A 19,180-nucleotide genomic window follows, 5' to 3' on the forward strand; every position below is an offset into this window, starting at 1 on the left:
TATTTTGGGACAAGGCTTACAAGCTGTACACTTCGCCAGCCTTAAAACTATATTTCCATTTAGAATACAATGTCCACTGTAGCTGAATTATACCCCGGTAATGGTGATATCGGTTTATTCAATCAAGTTATTAGAACTCAAATAGTACACATGCCAATATATATAAACTGAGAGTCTGTAGCCTCAATAGAAACAATCACTCGGCTAATGTCCAAACTGTCTCTCTTTGGGGGAAAATGATCCATAGCAGCCACCTGTCCCCAGATCAACAAGTCAGTGTCAGAAGATGGACAGCACACTCATAGGGGCTGATTTACTAACCCACGAATCCTACCCGAATTGGAAAAGTTCCGACTTGAAAACGAACATTTTGCGACTTTTTCGTATGTTTTGCGATTTTTTCGGATTCTTTACGAATTTTTCGTTACCAATACGATTTTTGCGTAAAAACGCGAGTTTTTCATATCCATTACGAAAGTTGCGTAAAAAGTTGCGCATTTTTCGTAGCGTTAAAACTTACGCGAAAAATGCGCAACTTTTCGCGTAAGTTTTAACGCTACGAAAAATGCGCAACTTTTCGCGTAAGTTTTAACGCTACGAAAAATGCGCAACTTTTTACGCAACTTTCGTAATGGATACGAAAAACTCGCGTTTTTACGCAAAAATCGTATTGGTAACGAAAAATTCGTTTTACCTCAGTAAAATCAGTACTTAGAATCCATTTATACATTATAGTTGGCTTATATATATTACCATGGACAAATATTTACTTGATCTAGCAATCCATAGAACCAAATGTTTGCTTTGAAAGGTAACTGTTGTTATGGGTTACCCAACTAGGGAAATCTCCTAAATCACCCTTACATGTATGTATAGCATTGGATGAATATGCAGGCACTTAAAATACAATACTAAAATACAATCACTGTAATATACTAATAAAAACTGACTCATTATCACACATGCAGCTCCAGCTACATATTGCTATCTCCTATTCCAAGCTTCCAAGTCATGTGTGTACCTTACAAGAACTACAGAGGTGTGTCGCAGGGTGTCCTATCGCTAGGCCCTGACCTGTAACTAACTATAGCACTAACCTTATTTCTCACTGTTCACACTGAACTTCATCTCAAACATGAAACATCTAACCACCTCCATGCCCCAAAATGATTATATAGTCAATAACCATGGCTGTATAAAACTGGAATGGAGTTAAAATTGCATTCCTCCAGCTGCTGGGTGCTATTATTTACAGAAACCCCCAAAGAGCTGTCACATGCAGGCTCTAAAATGGGAAAGAACTCTGAATTGAACAGGAATGCTCCTCATTTTATTCACAGCAGCTAAGAGGTTAAACCTAATTGCAACCTGGGAGCAATATGAAGAATTATGCAAAACATTATCAGCCTTGTTTCTGGGACTTACAACAAACAAGGTCAGCACTCCGACCCAAATTAAGACAGAAACATCTTGGTGATTTGACGTAGTTCCTAATGTCTCCCATATGTGATTGTATTTAACTGTCTCACAGGGTTATTTACACTTATGGATGCCAGATGTTACGTCAATGAGTCCTTTTCCAACGTGTGCGATTAATAACACAAGATGGCTTGCTGGTGATCAACTTCTGAGTTGTGATGATCTTTGCCAATGAGCCTCATAGAATCAATCTGAGAGTTTAGCTACAGGCACTGTACTGTATGACATGAAGTGGGAAAGGAGAGGGGGCTAAAACATTGTATCTCCATTTACATAACGTTCCATTCACATGTGCATGACACTTGCAACAAAATGCACAGACTCTCCCCAGGTCACAAGGTCCAGACTTTACCAACATCAGAGGAAAAATGAATTATTGCCTAATTTGTTGGCTACTGGAAATAACAGAGGGTAACAGAGGGCTTCTTTGTGCATCTTGGTGTTGTTTATGACTGTGCTTAAAGGAACAAATTTTTGCAATTACACATATTGGACTGAACATCTGAATGTTTGTTTCAGACAATAAAGCACTGAGCATCACTGACAAGTGGCAAATAAATCTGAAACAGATATGCAGCTATATTATATAGCCACAGTGTAACTATTAGCAGCACTCTTTGTCATTGTCTTTAGCTATTTGTACTTTAAAGAATTAAAGGGGCTGCACAGTTTTACCTAAAATGCCTTATTCTTGGAGAATTACCTCCCCACCCAATATTCCCCACTGGAAAATGATTTAAATCACTCAAGGTAACCATCATAGGATTATATGGAGGGTGCTGTGATTACAGGCACATAGTTTATTGTAGGTCTTAGTAACCAATCGCATGTTTGCTTTCAAACAGCAGACCTGTTGATTGGCTGCTGAAGGTTACTAGAACTAGAGTGTACATTGAACATGTTTAAAGATCTCTAGAATGTATAAAATCAGTATAAAGAACAAATCCCAGTAAGATAAAATTCACTACTATATTTGAGGGTTCAGCATACACACACCAGTCATATGAAACAAAGTTTTGTATGATTTTTATACCGTGTATAGGCTCCAAATTATAGTCCCGACAATTTTTGTACCATGGCAATTGGTCGTTTAGTCGGATAATGATAATACCTGTGCCTGTATTGCCTATCTGACAATATCCATGGGAGGCCTACAATGTATTTCTGGGACATAACTTTTGTACCATCGTTGTCTGGCAATTATTTAAAGACAAAACATTGTCAGATTTGTTATTTTTAGGACTTTAGTCCTACAATTTCAATCTGAATGTTAGTTTTAGATTGTTACATTAAAACGTATGATCGATATCCGTATGTTTGCTGTAAAATCTGAACGTGTATGGCCAGCTTTATGGAGCCAATTATCTGAATTCTATCTATGGCAGCCACTTCAAGACATCCCCACAGACCAGGCTTGAAAAATCATATAAAACTTATTGTAGATACCCAGCACTTGCTCATAGACCTTTGATTTTACATGTCTGGTTCATGGTGATCTCTTTGAGTAACCGCCATAATCTCTTGAATGAGATCCAGAATAAGACATCAATTAACCTTTAGCAAACTCTTTTTTTTAGGTTTAGATTATCATGTGTAAGAAATGGTATCAACAGGTACATATCTTATTTGCCTTCACTGACTATATTTTAATATGTATTCCATTTAAACAGAATAAATTACGTATTTGGACCAAACCTAAAAATATACTGATCACGCTTTAAGGCATGGACGTCCTCCACTTTTCTCTTGAGCACTTAATCTTGAATGTAACTGTACTTTGTATTTATTTGTAATACAGTACTGTTTTGCTGTAGAGCTCTTTGTGCACAAGTAATAAAAATGACATTGAAATATACATACATACATACAAACAAAACAAGCAAGCAATTATAGCATGTGCCACAAATACAAATGAGCTCAGATGGAGTTTATCATTTACATGGCATAACAATATATTAAATAGGCCGATGTCTGTCAAATGTAAACTGATCCACATGATTAAAGCCAACGGGAAATAACTCATATTAGGAGAGAATGCAAGGTATATATAGTGGCTGATAGGGACATTCCTGGATACAGTGGCAAAATCTCTAGGTTGCACTTCATTCTGCTTGATATATAAAACCTACCCAGAATGACAAGAGATATAGGAGGAATTAATTGGAATTATCCTACAAGGGTACAGTAGTGGGAGCACGCCATTAGTTCCTCTCCAAAGAACCTACTGCAACATATCAGGCGTAACTGAAGCCTTAGAATGTAAACAAGGCATAGGCAAAAACATTGCTAGTCAACCTTTCTATTGTAGAAACAGGCGAGCTTTCGAGTTTGAGATGTTGCTAAACTATACCTCCCTGCTTAATTGTTTTGAGATACAATGGGATTTGTAGATTCGCAACATCTGGAGTATGGTTGCACAGACCTGCTCCAGCCTTTAGGTGATTACACAAATATGCAGCTAAAATAATGAAAGAGCAATTAAGTAAAGCATTAGTTTGTAGGCCTCTAGTCCATATATAACCCGAAGTGAAACTCCCAAAGGAATAAATAAATTAGCCCAGTGCCATTTGTTCACCCACCACTCAAAATGTGCACAGTAGGGGGGCTAAAAAATGAATAATGACAAAGCCTTCGGCTCAGAGCTTCCCTCATTTCTCCCTCAAACCCCAAATCCACAGAATCAGTAATCCAAGCTGTTCTTCCACCATAAACATCTCCAGCTGTTCAAAGAAATGCTTTGCATGGAAGTGTTCGCTTAATGCAGCACTGCAAGAGCTAATCTGAAAACAATGCCTTGATTAGCTCTCGTCCCAAAGCCAATAGGAGCCAATCACCAAGCAAAGTGCTGGCAGCCCTGACCCGATAAGCGGAGCGGGTACACTGGGCAGCTGTGGATAGTTCCAAAGTGAGGTCAGGAACTCAATGCACCTGATAAGAGTGTGAGATAATGTCTGAGGTTCTGAGTGGCGATATGAGAGTGCCAGCAACAATGCCGATTCCTATGCTGTGACAGGCGCCAGTTACACACAGCTCTACAAAACATTGCTGGCCCTCGCAGCTGCCAAGGAGTTAAGATTCCTTGGCACAATGTTACCACAATGTTTGTGCAACCATGTCAGGTGCCAAAAGTACATGTTGCAATAACGAGAGATGTAGTCAGTGTGCTGTGTTTTAAGTGGCACAAAAAGTCTACTTTTAATTTCAGCACAAACATAAATGTCCAAATCTCTATTTTTGCTAATTTATCAGTGTTAAAAGGGACCAGTTCTACAATAACAATTTGTTTTCAGACAGTTGTATGGGTTGTGTCACCATGACACAAATAGGCCCAAGTAAAGTGGAAAATATATGCCTGGGTGCGCTAATGTAGTAATCCAAGATGTGAGAAATTCAAAGGTTAAAACATTAGTATACAGGTACAAAGGTTAGAATGGTCTTTCCTACTGAAACTGAGCTGCAATGGCAAGCAGTATAAAGATTTAGTTTTCCTGGCCTTGATATATCTCCTGGTTGATTCTAACAAATTTCAAAGGACAAAGGCTATGGAGCCGATTTATAAACATTTGTATTTTTTTTTAGTTTTTCTGAATCTTTCTAGAACCATCTAAAAGCTGCCCAGGTCACGTTGAAGTAATAATAAATATTTATTTACTGTTTTTCAGGTGTTTGTTTTTTCGCTTGTAATCACTTCTAAGAAAATTCCAAAAATTTGAATTTTGAGGTATTTGTATCTTGTATTATTCGTTCATGTTTTTTTTTCAAATTTTGTAATAAATAAGGAAACATTTATGCTTTTTAAAAATGTAAGTTTAGTCAATGAAAAAAAAATCTCTCAAATTACAGAATATATGAATTCTGTATGCCTGTATCCTATTGAAACTGACCATGCAGGGTCATGAATGCTATCATTACACAAATGCTGAAAAAAAACTGTGTAACCTGCACTGTATGCACTCCCACCTCCTGGGATCATAGGATTCACAGTGCACACAAACAAGCCAAGGCACACATACATGCTAGGCCCCATCAGCCAATTAAAGTTCTGCCTTTTGCTCCCACACTAATTCCTGTTACAGTCAGAGCTGCCTCACTTCCTGTCAGGTGATCCCATCACTAAATGGTGGCTCAAGGGAAAGATGTAAAAGGGCTATATTTACTGATATATATACCAGTTTGGTGAGATTCTTTAATAGGCCACTTAACATAATATAAATCTGTTGGTTAAGTATTCATTCTGTATGTATAGTTTTCCTTTAATTGCAGCAAGGATTATTGTTATGGGTAACTTTACCATTGTTATTTGTACCTAAGAGACATAAAGTAGCAGATGTAAATGAAGGATTTAGAGGAGTTTGAGAAACACGGGTGAGCTACTCCACCTGGCACCTGCCATGAACGCAGAGATCAATCTCATAAGGACCACAAGGCGTCCCATCCAGGACTCTGTCTGCCATCAGCACTGGCGTGTCGCGGCCCACAGGGGTGCAGAACAGCTCACATGGCCTATCTAAAAAAGAAACAGCTTTGGAACATGAGCAGGCCAAGAAAGTGACAGAAAAGAGACTTACCTGAAAAGACTCTATAGTAAGACTATAGTTTAGCAAAAGAATGTTGTTAGAGAGTGAAAGAATAAAATAATGAAAATGCAGAAGGAGGAATGAAAAAGGAATAAGAACAAAATACAATGGAAAGGAGAAACATGTGAACACTCATACCATCGATGATCACAGCTGTGAGGGGGCTTTTTTTCTTGTTACTGCTGCGATCGTGGGACTGACACTGATGGTCTCTGAAGCTTGAGACTCCCTTTGGACAGGGCAGGTTCTCACAAACCATGTGCTCAACGCTAGCACCTCGGCAACTGCGACCTCCAGGCCCCGGGCTGCAAGGAAACAGCAGATCAGGACATAGAAGTAAATGTACACTGAGCTTCTGCTGCACAAGTCTCTTGGAAGTCTTATAGAGCTTTTAAATCTGTAAACAGAGGTCTTGACTAACTGCTGTGTAATTTCAGACCAATGCTGTTATCATTTATCACCCCTACATTTTACCCCATTCTATAGCAACATATGTTTTAAAAAAAAAAAAAGTTTGTGCTTCTTAAAAGAAAAGCAAACATAAAAAGAAACAAACACATACACACCTTGAATAGCAATATATCCAAGGCTTACATTAACTTTATCGATGCCCTTTTTGTTAGTCCATGACATTAGAAGTTGGCTGGCACCTTGAGTGCTACTCATTCTCTATGGGTAGATGCAAGTGCACTAAGGGGTGCAAAATCACACCTTATATAACATCATTTATAAGCAGGCCCTTGCATTAGATTGAAAGTGTATAGAGCTCAGTACCCCAAGTCCCATACTTGTACAGCGTTCTGCATTTGTCTGCACGCAATCCTACATATAATTCATGAGTCAGTGTTTATATAATTTTAGCTGAAAATACAATGATATTGACTTGAACCTGGATTTGTATATCACAAATATAACAATACATTCAATTTGCCCCATTGCCAAAGTACTATATTGTCTTTATTTATTTATACAGCACCACTAATGTACACAATCTTTTACAAGACTAAAAAACACAGCAGTACAGTTATTATAAATTATGCAGTAAGCATAAATACTTAACTGCTGGGATTTCCAATACACATTGGGATAAGGTCCCTGCCCTGAAAAGCTTACAAGAGGAAGGGGAGACAGCTACAAAATTGGGATGGGAACAAGTAAATGGGTCAATACTGAAATACTGATGCTCAATGCCAATATCATTGATAGGGAAAAAAGTTAAAAAGATAAGGGCTGGTAATCTATATACAGAAAAGGTGGCACAACACTAATTCACTGTTAACGGAAAGAGCAGGAAGCGAATGATGTGATTCCTCAGAGCCTTGCACCCTAACAAATAAAGTGCCTTATGCTGGTGCATCCCAGCTTCCCATAGTCACATTGCCGCAGTAACTTGTTGTACATTGCAAACAATGAAATGCTGAAAGTTGTTTCACATTAATAGTGTGAGTACATATTATCACACCCAGGGAAACAATGTTATCTGAAGTCTTTTAAATCTTGCACCTATAGAACTGGGTTTAATATGTTTTGTTTGTCACTGGAGTATGTCAGTAATATGAGCCTGGGGCCAAATTGTATGGTTATTGGTAGCCTGTCCTTTAATAAATGTAGTTCCTAATGACGTATTGAGCGCCAAATCATTATTAATGGCAATTTTAACTGCTAGCAAGCTGAGCCAACTTCATCTGCCAGCTTCCTCAGCCAGCCTGGCTAATGAGCCACAGGTTAGCTATGCAACCCACACCCACAGTCCACTGTGATTGTAATCCACTCACACTGTGTCTGAGACTTCTTTGCCCTTTGCCTAAAACAATATTCCATTCCCTCCCTTAGCTTAAGTGTTGTGTTCTACATGTACATTTTGGTCCAGAACCTCATGCTGCAAGTGTTCATATGCACAGCCCTCTTGTAATGTTATCCTGCTCACAATATTACAGCAGAGTTGTTTAGGTAGGACATTTGCCTTGGGCACCAAGCCACAGAAGGGACCAACTGACTAGAAAAATATTCTTATTAAGAGTACTAGAATGATTACATTGTGTTAAGATATTTTTAGCCACGTCCAATATACAGCCCTTGTTGAATGACAATTTCCAGCAGAATCTAGGAGTCTTAGCCTAATAACATATGGAGAACCACATGCTGGACATCCTTAATTTACTAGGTTGGAGCTGAATATTCATTATCCTGCTGTGCCTGTGTATCTTTAACCCCATCCCTGACTCCCAATAAAGCAATTAACCTTTGCAAGTTGCACGTTGTTTTGCCATTACTCCCTAACAAAATAACGTCCTGGTTTGTTATTTGAAATGTGCAATGCAAAGCAAGGAGTGTGACTTTGCTGCGTGGTCCAGAGACACCTGCTGCACTGAACTCTGATGTTCTTTTGGCAGCTGGCTCACTTCACAGGACATTACTCAGTCTGCCCTGAAGCCACCCCTGCCCCTGTGCTGCTTCCACTGTGATTCTTCATAAAAATTACACTAGAACATCTGCAGCTGCCTTTATAAATAAGAACTACAGAATGGAGGGGCTGAGCCAGGATCTGCCTTCTCTTGCAAGGTTATCTATAATAGAACATTTGTACTGATAAATACACATTTTCTTTATACACTGGGTAAGCTTTGTAAATATCCAACCATAGTACAACCTGCACAAACAAGGGATTGACAAATCTGACCAACTGCAAAGATGTAGGGCCAAGCATTTCTGCACTGGTCAGTGACTGGCTGTTTCCATTTGCAATCACACCAAAGTTTGATCAGTCAACAGCCAAACAGCAGTTCTACATTTCTTATTCTGAATTCCAATTAAATGGAGGATTCTCTTTAAAATCATCCTCCTTGCCTCTGTAAATAATCAAGGCCCTGTTTATCTGGAAGAACTTCTGTCCCATCCCCTTTATTCTTCAGACACAAAGAGTAGCACTAAAATCCTTTGCGTCTCATGCTTTCTGTAACACAGCACCCACAGTACGGAACTCTTTGCCATATACAGTCCGAGAGGACGATTTTTAAAACACAGAGTGCTATAAAGTGCTATAAAAATATTTGTATTATTATTAGTTATCAAGAATTATTTGCTGTCTAAGGGGGTAATGCAGTAAAGGGCACTAAGTTTGCCCAGGAGCAGTAACCCACAGCAACCAATCAGCAGGTAGTCTTTACTGGTCACCTGTTTCAAATCAGTCTTATTGGTTGCTATGGATTACTGCTACTGGGCAACCTTAGTGCTTCTTATTACATATGGGGGTAAGCCTATGGCAACCATGCAAATTTCAAAAACTTTTCAGGATCTAGAAAATGAATATGTCAAATGCAAATATAATGCCTAATGATTAATTTTTAAATACTGATAAATGTGCCCCTTACATACCCATATATAAATATGCCTCCATATAAACCAGAACTGAATGAATCGACATTCGGCACGTGTCCTGCTTCAACACAGTTCTCCTAAAGATTAAGCCCGGGTATAAACAAATGTTTTTTTTATCATTACAAATGTTTAGATGAATAATGATTTTTGGATATGCTTGTACGGAGCCCTAGCTCAGCTGCATTTGGCAGTTTATAAAGCAATCCTTTAAAGTTCTCTAATGTTTAAAAATGCTGTTTTATTTATTAAATAAAAAAAACAAGCTGTGTTTTAAAGATTTGGACTCTTTAGCAAAGGCAATTTAAAGAAGAGAAATGTGTAAATGGATCTAGGACAAAGGAATTTATCATCGGAGAGGGAGGAAACATTTTATAGAGAAACAAGCAAGGGCACAAGGCCATGCTTTCACAGCCTCTCTGAGCAATCCACTAATGGAATTAAAGGAACAATTTTGAAAGCATAATGGATGATTCTGTGTCTGTAAATGTCATTTAAAAGTGGATAAATTAATATAGTGTTGAATGGGTTTAAACTGCACATTTCACCAAGGGAATCTCCTATTCCAAGTGCTGTTTAAGCCTGTCAGTCACAGGAAGGAGTATATGATGACTATCTGCAATCCACTACTGTTTAAGGCACAGTTTATACTGCAAAACTGACTTTTTCACTTTAAAATTGTATTCCTACATAATTGGAGGATTTTAAATAGCCAAGAAACTAGTGTTGGATAGCCAACCTTCAAATTCAATTGGCTGGACATGGAGTAAAGACCAGAGTTTAGTTGTAACCTAGCAAGAAAAGACAAGCTTGTAGAACTGAACCAGGGATGATCCAGGCCTGAGATGCAGAGCATGGCTAATGAGACATAGGTTAGCTATGCAACCCAGATTTCCGCTTAGGGGAAATTACTATGTGACTGGAGAAAGAACTGCAGCTCTCTAAGATCCAATATGAGCATAACCCCTCACAAAGAACATGAAGATCACACATGTCACACACAGCATTATCCACTGTGGCAACACCACAGTATCCATGCCCCCGAGCAAGTGTCGTACAGGTAGCCGCTGAGGAGAAAAGATCCAAAAGTTTTCTGGGTGTTTAATTTAACAATGTCTGGAAGGTTGTTCAGGTCTTTTTTAAAACTTGATCTGAGGTAGAGATTCACTGCGGTGTAATTATTTTTAATGGCATGGTCTACCTATACAATTATACTGAATAAAATAAAGATCAAGTGTTTGGGATGAATGAAAGACTACCCACCAAAGTGACTAGAGCCAGAGATTAAGCAAGGCTGGACACGTAATGCACAGCTCCAAATTAATAGGAAAAGGAATACTGGGTGGAACAGGATGCTCATATTTTTACCACATGCTCTAAAATGACCTTTTGCAGCTGCCAGCATCTATTTAATTTGAATGTGGTGTAATACTGATAAAATATCTGTCTGCAAGTGTTAGTGTAATTCCAGTCTTTAACTGATCTGTTGCTGAAGTGTGAATTGTTCTGTGATCACAGTACAAACTACACGTTGCCATAAGGAGGCGTTAGCGTGTCTCAGGGAATGAATGAGGTGACGAGTTTCTGTCTGGATCGATTCTTTCTCAGTCAATTGTATGTGCAGTCCTAGAGATGGCCAAGAGTACAGACAGGGGTTACTATATAACTGTTTAGTCTAGAAAAATAATGATTTATAGCAGGGCTATCCAACTGGAGGCCAGTGCTTCTGCAAGGAGTTTTGCGGCTGCACAGCCTGCCCAAGGGTTCCATAGACCTCTCTGTATGGCATGCTCATTTACTACAATCAAACCAAGAATGTGCAGCCTATAGAATGATCAGTCCATTACATGGAAAAAGTTGGACAGTAGGGCCTCACAGTCCTGTTAGCTCCACTGCCTGGATTTGTGTATTTGCTCATTTTTTTGCTTTAGTGGCAATGTCATTTTTAACAAGATTTGGCTGCGATAACCATGTGCAAATGCTTGATTTTCTCATTTCTTAAAAGATGACTAATGGCCCAAACAAATACAAGTGTGTAGAGCTCACTGTTTGTATAGGGTTTACATATAAATTTCAAAAAACACCAGGCACCATTGTTATATAAAGTGGCCATACACAGGCAGATTTATAGCTGCTAATTGGGGCCCTTTAGACAGATCTGGTACCTTATACCTCTCTCAAATTGGAGAGATTTCGATCAAGCAGGTTTGATTTTCCCGTTGGATTGAGGACCACGTCTGCTCCAAGGGCTCGTATTCCTGTTGATATAATTTAATCCTTTATCCCTGCCAAACCATCAAATTAGCCTAATTTCACCAACCTTACCTTACGCAGGTAGGCATATTGGGAGAAAGATCTGCTCATTTGGCTGTGTTAAAGGCATCGCCACCCCTCTCTGTACCTTCTATATGCGCTCCCTAGCTGCCTCCCTATCTTTGTTGGCAAACATTGCATATAGTATGTCCCAATATTGCAAATGGGTGTAACTATTAGCGTTAATATTGCAGAACCAGGAAACACACACCTTCTACAAAAAGGAAGATGGGCACACACGTAGGCACACTCGGATGTGCTGAGAGGACAGATTATGTCTGGGAATCAGACATAAGTTGTTTATGTACCTTGTTTTAATTATTTTCTATTTCTCTAGTCCAACAATAAAATTACTTTCACACAGGTAGCTAGCTGGTAGCTAGCTAATTAAGGATAATTCTACACAGATAAATTGATGTATGCTCTCAGTTGTCCTTTAATATAAAAATGAAGCCTTACTTTTGGTGTGGTACTGGAGCTAGATACCTAGTGCTTAACAAAAGTGCAGAAACCTGTTTATAAAATGTAGCACTGTACTGGTTTCTTCTCCAGACAAAGGGGACAATGTGTACTTACGCAGTGGAGGTTAAGAACCATGCCCGCCAATATTCTGCAACAAAAATCACCACCTGGTTCACCAAATATCAAGTTCCCCAGACTATGTAGAAACCATATGTGTCATTTTGAGATAAGACAGGCAGGAACAGCAATGACAGACCTCTTGTTTTAATAAAAAGGAAAAGCTTTGTTAGCTCTTTCACTAAATAAATATGCTTTTATTAAGACCTGTATTAAACCTGTTTTTTATTAAGCCCTCTGGATAAATTCCAGTATCAAACAGATGTGACTGGACTTATCAATCTAGAGCTGTTCCTGAATCCCAGCATCCTTTGCCAGTCCCTGACAGATGTAGGCCAGCAGCAACTGAGGCTCCTGTTCTTGCCTGCAGGCTGCAGGTGCATAACAATAGAAGTTTACTGGGGCCAGGGGGAGTTATGGTTTAAGTTCAATGTCAGTATACATGAATAAAGATCATCTTGTACTGGGCAATATAGAACCCTAAAAAACGTTTTGTTATGGGACCCAGTCACTTCTTATTACATCACAGCTTGCCTGTCCTGATATAAAAGGCCTTTGTGAAGTAACACAGGATGGTACCAAGATGAGATGAGGGTAACAGGACTCCTATCAGGAGGAAGGTGATAAAGTCCCAGGGTTCCAAGCCAATGGTGAAAACTTGGATGTAACATAACACGCATTGGCTTAGAGCTGCTGTATTCAGCCTGCAAAGGATCGGAGCTTTAAGCACTCCTCAGCTACAAGATACAGTCAATATGTACTTGGAAAAGTCACATCAACCACCTAATTTTCCTCTTCCAGGCTTGGCACAGACAAGTGTGAGGGTGATGCTGCCAGCAACAAGCCCTTATTTTCTTTAAATACTGAAAGCAAACATCTCTGTTATTTTTATGATGAGGCCATCTGGAAGATGAGGAGCTCTCTGCACACACTGCCTATCCCCAATGCTATGGTTTACACTTGTACTATTATAGCATTTGCTCTTCTAATCTGCCTGCTGCACTGATGCTCCACATGCCTGCAGCCGAGTGCAGCCTCCACTTATACCTCTTCTGTGCCAGCTGGGGGAGAAAAGACAGACATCTGGGAAAGAGAATACAGACAGAAAGACTGAAAAGAAGGGGGGAGAGACACAGGAAGGGCTCATGGGAGAGGAAGAGGGAACGAATGAGCAGTAGAAGGGATAAGAAAAATAACATGAAAAGAAAAATGTTGTCATTTTTCTTTTCATGTTATTTTTCTTATCCCTTCTACTGCTCATTCGTTCCCTCTTCCTCCCCCATGAGCCCTGCCTGTGTCACTGATGAAACACAAGGGAATGAGAAAAAAAGCAATGCCTGAATGGGCATTGCTTTAAAAAAAAAAAAAAAAAAACATATGAAAAAATGGAAAAAAAAGGAGAGAGACAGGAATACACAGGAGTGGGTTTTATGCATCTGGTTAGGGTTCTGGCCTTAGCTGGGGTCCCCTTTGCAAAAATTCAAAATACATATTAAGTTTTAGTTTTTAAGCTAGTTTTATGCAAATGTCACTTTATTTCAACTTGCAGCATCTGCTATCTACTGGCAGTTTACAAACATTGCGCATTTTTTCCCATAATTCCACCATAACAGCAGTCAGGAGGTGGTGGGATTATGGGATGCATTAAAAAGCATGCAATTGCATGTGTACTTTGATGGGAATTGGACACAACTGTTCTGCAAATCTTCGTCTCAAGATTTTATCATCCAGCGTTCAGTTTCAAAATGGTGTCTGCACTAAATCAAATATGCTGCGTTAACTGATGCATGCCATTGTGGGAACCCTGGAACTACTGGCACTTTTGAGGGGGTGGATGCTCCAGGGTTCCCTTGCATCAGTTGGCACACTACTTGTGATTAAGACAGGAAGAACACATTGATGCTTTGTACTAAAATTTGCAAGTGCAAAGAGTGGCTTTAGACACAAGTACCTTAAAAAAATGGTGCTGATTTGCAATACTGCAAAAATATTATGTGACCACATCTGCACTGTAGTTTAACAACAGCTGAAGGTTCATGATATTCTTTTCAGTAGCAGACCCCAAAATTTCAGCAGTATCTGGGCCCCAATTGTTGAGTAAGGGCAGTGACACACAGAGCTTTTCATTGCCTAGTGAGAAATCTCCTCTTCCGTGGGCTATGAAGTGCCTGACAATATCTGCCCTTTCACATTCCTTCCAATCACCACATGTAAAACACATTACATGCAGCAATCCTAGGTAATAGCCTGAAAATGTGGTGTGAGTGATTTGGGATTGCCGTATGTATGTGTTTTACATGTGGTGATTGGAAGGAAAGTAAAGGTCATGGGGGAGAGGATTTCCAGATGGTTGATGAAGCACCTTGTGTGACACCACCCTTAAGGTTGGCAGAAAAGGAAAACAAAAGGAGCAAAATGCAAGTGGCAGTCTAGCACCCACAGGAACAGGATGTTAGGATGCACTTACGGAGGGTTGTCACACTTCCTTTGCCTGAAACGAGCTCCTGTGCCACATGTTCTGCTGCACATGCTCCATGAACTCCATGCACTCCAGTCTCCATCTACGTGTTGTGGTATAGGGGTCTTGCCCACACACTCTCCAGCTCGGCACCACTGTAACAGAAAGTCTCTGTATAAGCAGAAGTGACCAACAGGACTTGGAATTATGTTTTCTTTTATTATTGTGGTTGACATGTCCTTTAAAAAGCCATTCTAATGATCTGGGGCCACACTGAGAACTGGCACAAGTAATGAAGTTGGCATTTTGAATATTGTATGTATAGCCAACTTAAAGCTTATATATGTAAAGCTAACCATTAAAACAAGTGAAAATAAACAGCACCCTTGTTCATCTTGTGCTTCTTGTTGCACTGAAATGTAGAAAAGCAACCAGTAAAAAAAGGCTTTCTTTAGCTAATCAATTGACTTACTGACAAAGAGGAAATAACAAAATTATGTATATTTTAAAGTAACATCCTCACTGATACAGATCTGCTTACCTTATCTGCACCACATTCTGTGCCATCGAGAGGGGGGTCCAGCTTAGTCTTACAAGAAGAATCTCCTTCCACCAGACACCAAAGTCCAGCACACATCAGATGCTAAAAAACAGAAACCTGATTGCAATTGTTTTACTCACCATTAAAGCTTTTTCTTTTGGCTCTTCTGTAGGACACAGAGACCAGCAGGAGAAAGGACACTAGAGAAGATGAAGATGTCCCCTACCTCTACCGCTATACCCCTGTACACCACTGGAAGAATTACATTTTGTCTAACAATGATAGGAGATAAGCCAACTCTAACTATATATCTAAATCACCCTAGCCAAGGTAAGGTATTACCAGATGGATTGTCTGGGGGCCAATGTCAACTCCAAGGGTTGGGACATAAATCGATAGTGCCTGTTTTGGAAAACAAATGTCTAAACACTGATGCGCAGGGAAAATGGGCATGGGGAGATAAGCATCCTTGATATCCAGGGTTGTGAGAAATTTGTTGTGTGCCATGCCTGTGCATAGCAGAGAGCAAGGACTGCATTTTAAAATGAGACAGGTGAATGAAAGTGTTGAGGAATTTGAGGTCTAAGACCGGGTGATATTTTTTGGAAACAATTAATTGTTTTGAGTTGAAACCTCAAAATCTTTCCACCCTGAGGAAAGGTTGTAATAACCTCTTTACAGAGCATATTGTGAATGACTGAAAGGAAGGCCACGTGTTTGCTGGGCTCCCTTGGAACCCTGTACATGAAGAACGTAGTAGAGGGAAGGGAAGAGAACTTGAGGTGGTACCCTGGGCACGCAATGTTGTGAACCTAAGGATCCTGCGTGAGTTGCATACAAGCCACCCGAAAATGCAGCAACCTTCCCCTAACAAGTGGCTGCCTTGCAAACTCATCATGCAAAACTGAACTTTGGGGTTTTTGGCTTTGGAACAGCGACCTTGCCAATGAATATTCCTGGGACCTGTGTCTTGTTCCCTGAGGATTGGGACAAGTATTCCCTGTTGGAGTTCATGTCCGTTTGTTTGTAAAGCAGGGTCTGTTCTAGGGAAGGGTACTTATACCCCCATAAATATATTCATGGAAAAAAAACTTTGCCCTAAACTTTGGTTTCAGGGGGAAGTAGCAGAGAGTGGAAGCCTGCAATGTGAGTAAATGAGCAGTGTATACCTTCCTTAGTGGCAGCCTCCATGAAAAACATGCCCCCTAGTTGGCGCACTGTGCCCAATTATGGTCTCCCCTTAATTGTCTGACCATCAGGAATGGAGAGTGGAAGGAGAAACAGGATGGAGAGCATGCTATTACTGCTTAGGATGGTGAGTGGTACAAGAGAGGAATCAAAATGATGAGCACCAACCACAAGACATCTGGATTGCCAGTGTATGGAATGGAAGGTGGCACAGCCGGGACTATTAAGGCACGTATAGGGTAGGAGGAAGGGGTGTGAGGGGGTCGCTGATACCAGAGGCAGGCAGGAGTGTAGTTGACAGCTGACAGTACCCACCCCAAGAATTGGAGTAATTCCCCTCGGCTCTGATATATTAGGGCAACCGAGTACTGTGCAGCCTCTAGCAGGGAGAGAAGCCTTGCATTGCTGAATGGACAACTCCTAGGGAGTCTCACAATTCCAGTGCCGTGTTTAACAAGCTGCTGCAATCCCATGTCAGGAAAAGTCATTGAAAAGTAACTCCAGAGCAGAGTACTCTAGGACTACCCCTTGTACCAGTGTAACTGGCTGCAGAATTTTATTATGGAACAGCATAGGAAGTCCTGTCTCCTTAAGCACACTAGAAAACCCAACTTCCTACAGTGGGTATAGCAGTAGCGGGAGGATATTCACTATATAATATACATATTACACAGAGCTTGGTTAATACATTCATCCCTAGGGGTTCCCGCTATGTTAGCAGGGCACAATACCCCTTGTTCCCTTTGTTATGCATGACACTGCATATGCTTTAAGAATTGGAAGGAAAACATAATTTCCTTAAAAAACAGTTTCTCCTGTTTCTGCTGAAGTGTATATTCACCTACATACATTTACTACCCCATTCTGATTTCCAAATTCAAAGCAACAGTTTGTAAAGAAATTCTGTGTTTTTCCAGAAACTCCTGCATATAATTATGAAAGTATAAACATATTCACACTTTAACTGCATTTTTTCTTAGCGTGGACCCTTAATTGTTTTCATGTCACAGCAAATGTTTCTCTGTATCCTTCTAAGCAGGAGTGGGATTAAAAGTGGCTTTTGTCATTTTGGTTCTTAAACACTAGAAAGTCGTGCCACATTGGAGTGTGACGTGGGAAGTTAAATACAAAGCACATTGCAGGAAATTACAGGCGAGCGCGTTACTATGTCTGTTTCCCTCCAGCCACAAACCAATACTGAGCCAACAAACGGGTCTACTAAATTTTAATTAGACAGCACACACATTCCCTATGGAAAGTAAGGTACACTGAAACACTGTGCTCATGTACTGCATGCTAAAACTTGATTTTACTGTTTATTCCCAGTTTGAAAAGAGTTTAAATAGACTGACCTTGGTATAAATTAATCAGGCCTTCCCTTTAATACATTGAGGCCAGAAAAATGTTACTATGCAGCAAAGTGTAATATGAAGCTCACCCATATACTTTTCTCACAGGTGTCTTACAAAAATGCTTGAGATAAATATAAGAAATGCTAACATCCAGCTTTTGTACCATGGAGGCAACAGACGTGATGTGCCATGTGTTTTTGGCACCCATAACCCCATGTTTGTGAAACATGTAAATGTCTGAGCTTTGTAGTCGAATGTTCAGAATCAACTGATTGGACCATGCTGTAATGCTGCTATGAATATATGGGACTGCTGATCTTTCTTAGATAAAGGTTCCCCTAAGTTTTGTCTTACCTCCATATTTTTGCAGAAAGTGGCATTGCTGCCAAACAGGATCTGACACTGCTCACTGGCACTGTAATGCATTCCAGGGAGTTTGTGGGGAAGCCTGACAGCGTAATGACTTCGGGGGTCAGTCACTAGGAGGCATGAGCTCACCTTGGACCTGGACAGAAAAATAAATCAAACTTATACTCGAGATATAAGGCAACATTTAAGAGGAGATTAGGCTTATTACACTGAGCTTTTAATACACCTGTAACGGCCAAAAGCCAGACACCATATTAGGCTAGAGATGATGCCCTTTATGGTACAACAGGTGCATTCTTAATATATTGCTATATCCCTCTCCATTAGTCATTAGAATGTCCGAGCTGCTTGTAGGTACTCACTGGGGGTCCTTGAGTACTCAATATTATGAAGGTCCATTAAAGGGAACCTGTCACCCTAAGAAATAATTCCAAACTGATTTCATGTTAGCTGAGCATCATGCCAAAATCTTGTTTATGTGATAGAATAGAGGACCAGATGCCCAGGCCCATGCACTGGATACACAATTAGATGATGAGGAGGGAGGGAGAAGTGAGGAGTGCAGTGACATCTAGAAAGTGCTGAATGCAAAGCTAAAGTTATTGTCTGCCTCACCTCTATGCCTAAGGCATAAAAGCAGGGCAGGCAATATATGATTGACAGCTGGGATTATTAAATACCTTTATAATGGGCATGGATGTGTTAATAAAAAAGACTTTGGGTTTCCTGTTTAATTTAATATGAGATTTAATTATAAAACTTTTTATGTTTGGGTTACAGGTCCCTTTTATGTCATTTCCTAGGGAAGGCCTACAGTGCTATCCCAATTGGCCTTTATCAAGAAAGCACTGCCAAGCACAGACAGCACTATATTAATCACAGATGTGCAGATATATTTTGCACTATATTTTGGAGAGAAAGTCACATATGAGTGCTAAGCATGGAGCAG

General features: G+C 40.0%; 1 protein-coding gene across 3 annotated transcripts in view; it reads right to left on the reverse strand.

The window, feature by feature from the left end:
* Positions 1-19,180, reverse strand: part of adamts17 (ADAM metallopeptidase with thrombospondin type 1 motif 17) — a 141,744-nt gene that overhangs the window by 50,039 nt on the left and 72,525 nt on the right. For all 3 annotated transcript variants that reach the window (XM_004912664.4, XM_002939268.5, XM_031899240.1), the window contains exons 10-14: positions 18,217-18,367; positions 15,323-15,424; positions 14,791-14,936; positions 6,195-6,361; positions 5,859-5,986 (exon numbers count right to left, since the gene is read on the reverse strand). In XM_004912664.4, the coding sequence (XP_004912721.1) occupies positions 5,859-5,986; positions 6,195-6,361; positions 14,791-14,936; positions 15,323-15,424; positions 18,217-18,367 (694 nt within the window). The remainder of the gene's footprint in view (positions 1-5,858; positions 5,987-6,194; positions 6,362-14,790; positions 14,937-15,322; positions 15,425-18,216; positions 18,368-19,180) is intronic.

This window comes from Xenopus tropicalis, chromosome 3 (assembly GCF_000004195.4).
Source record: "Xenopus tropicalis strain Nigerian chromosome 3, UCB_Xtro_10.0, whole genome shotgun sequence".
Lineage (NCBI taxonomy): Eukaryota > Metazoa > Chordata > Amphibia > Anura > Pipidae > Xenopus > Xenopus tropicalis.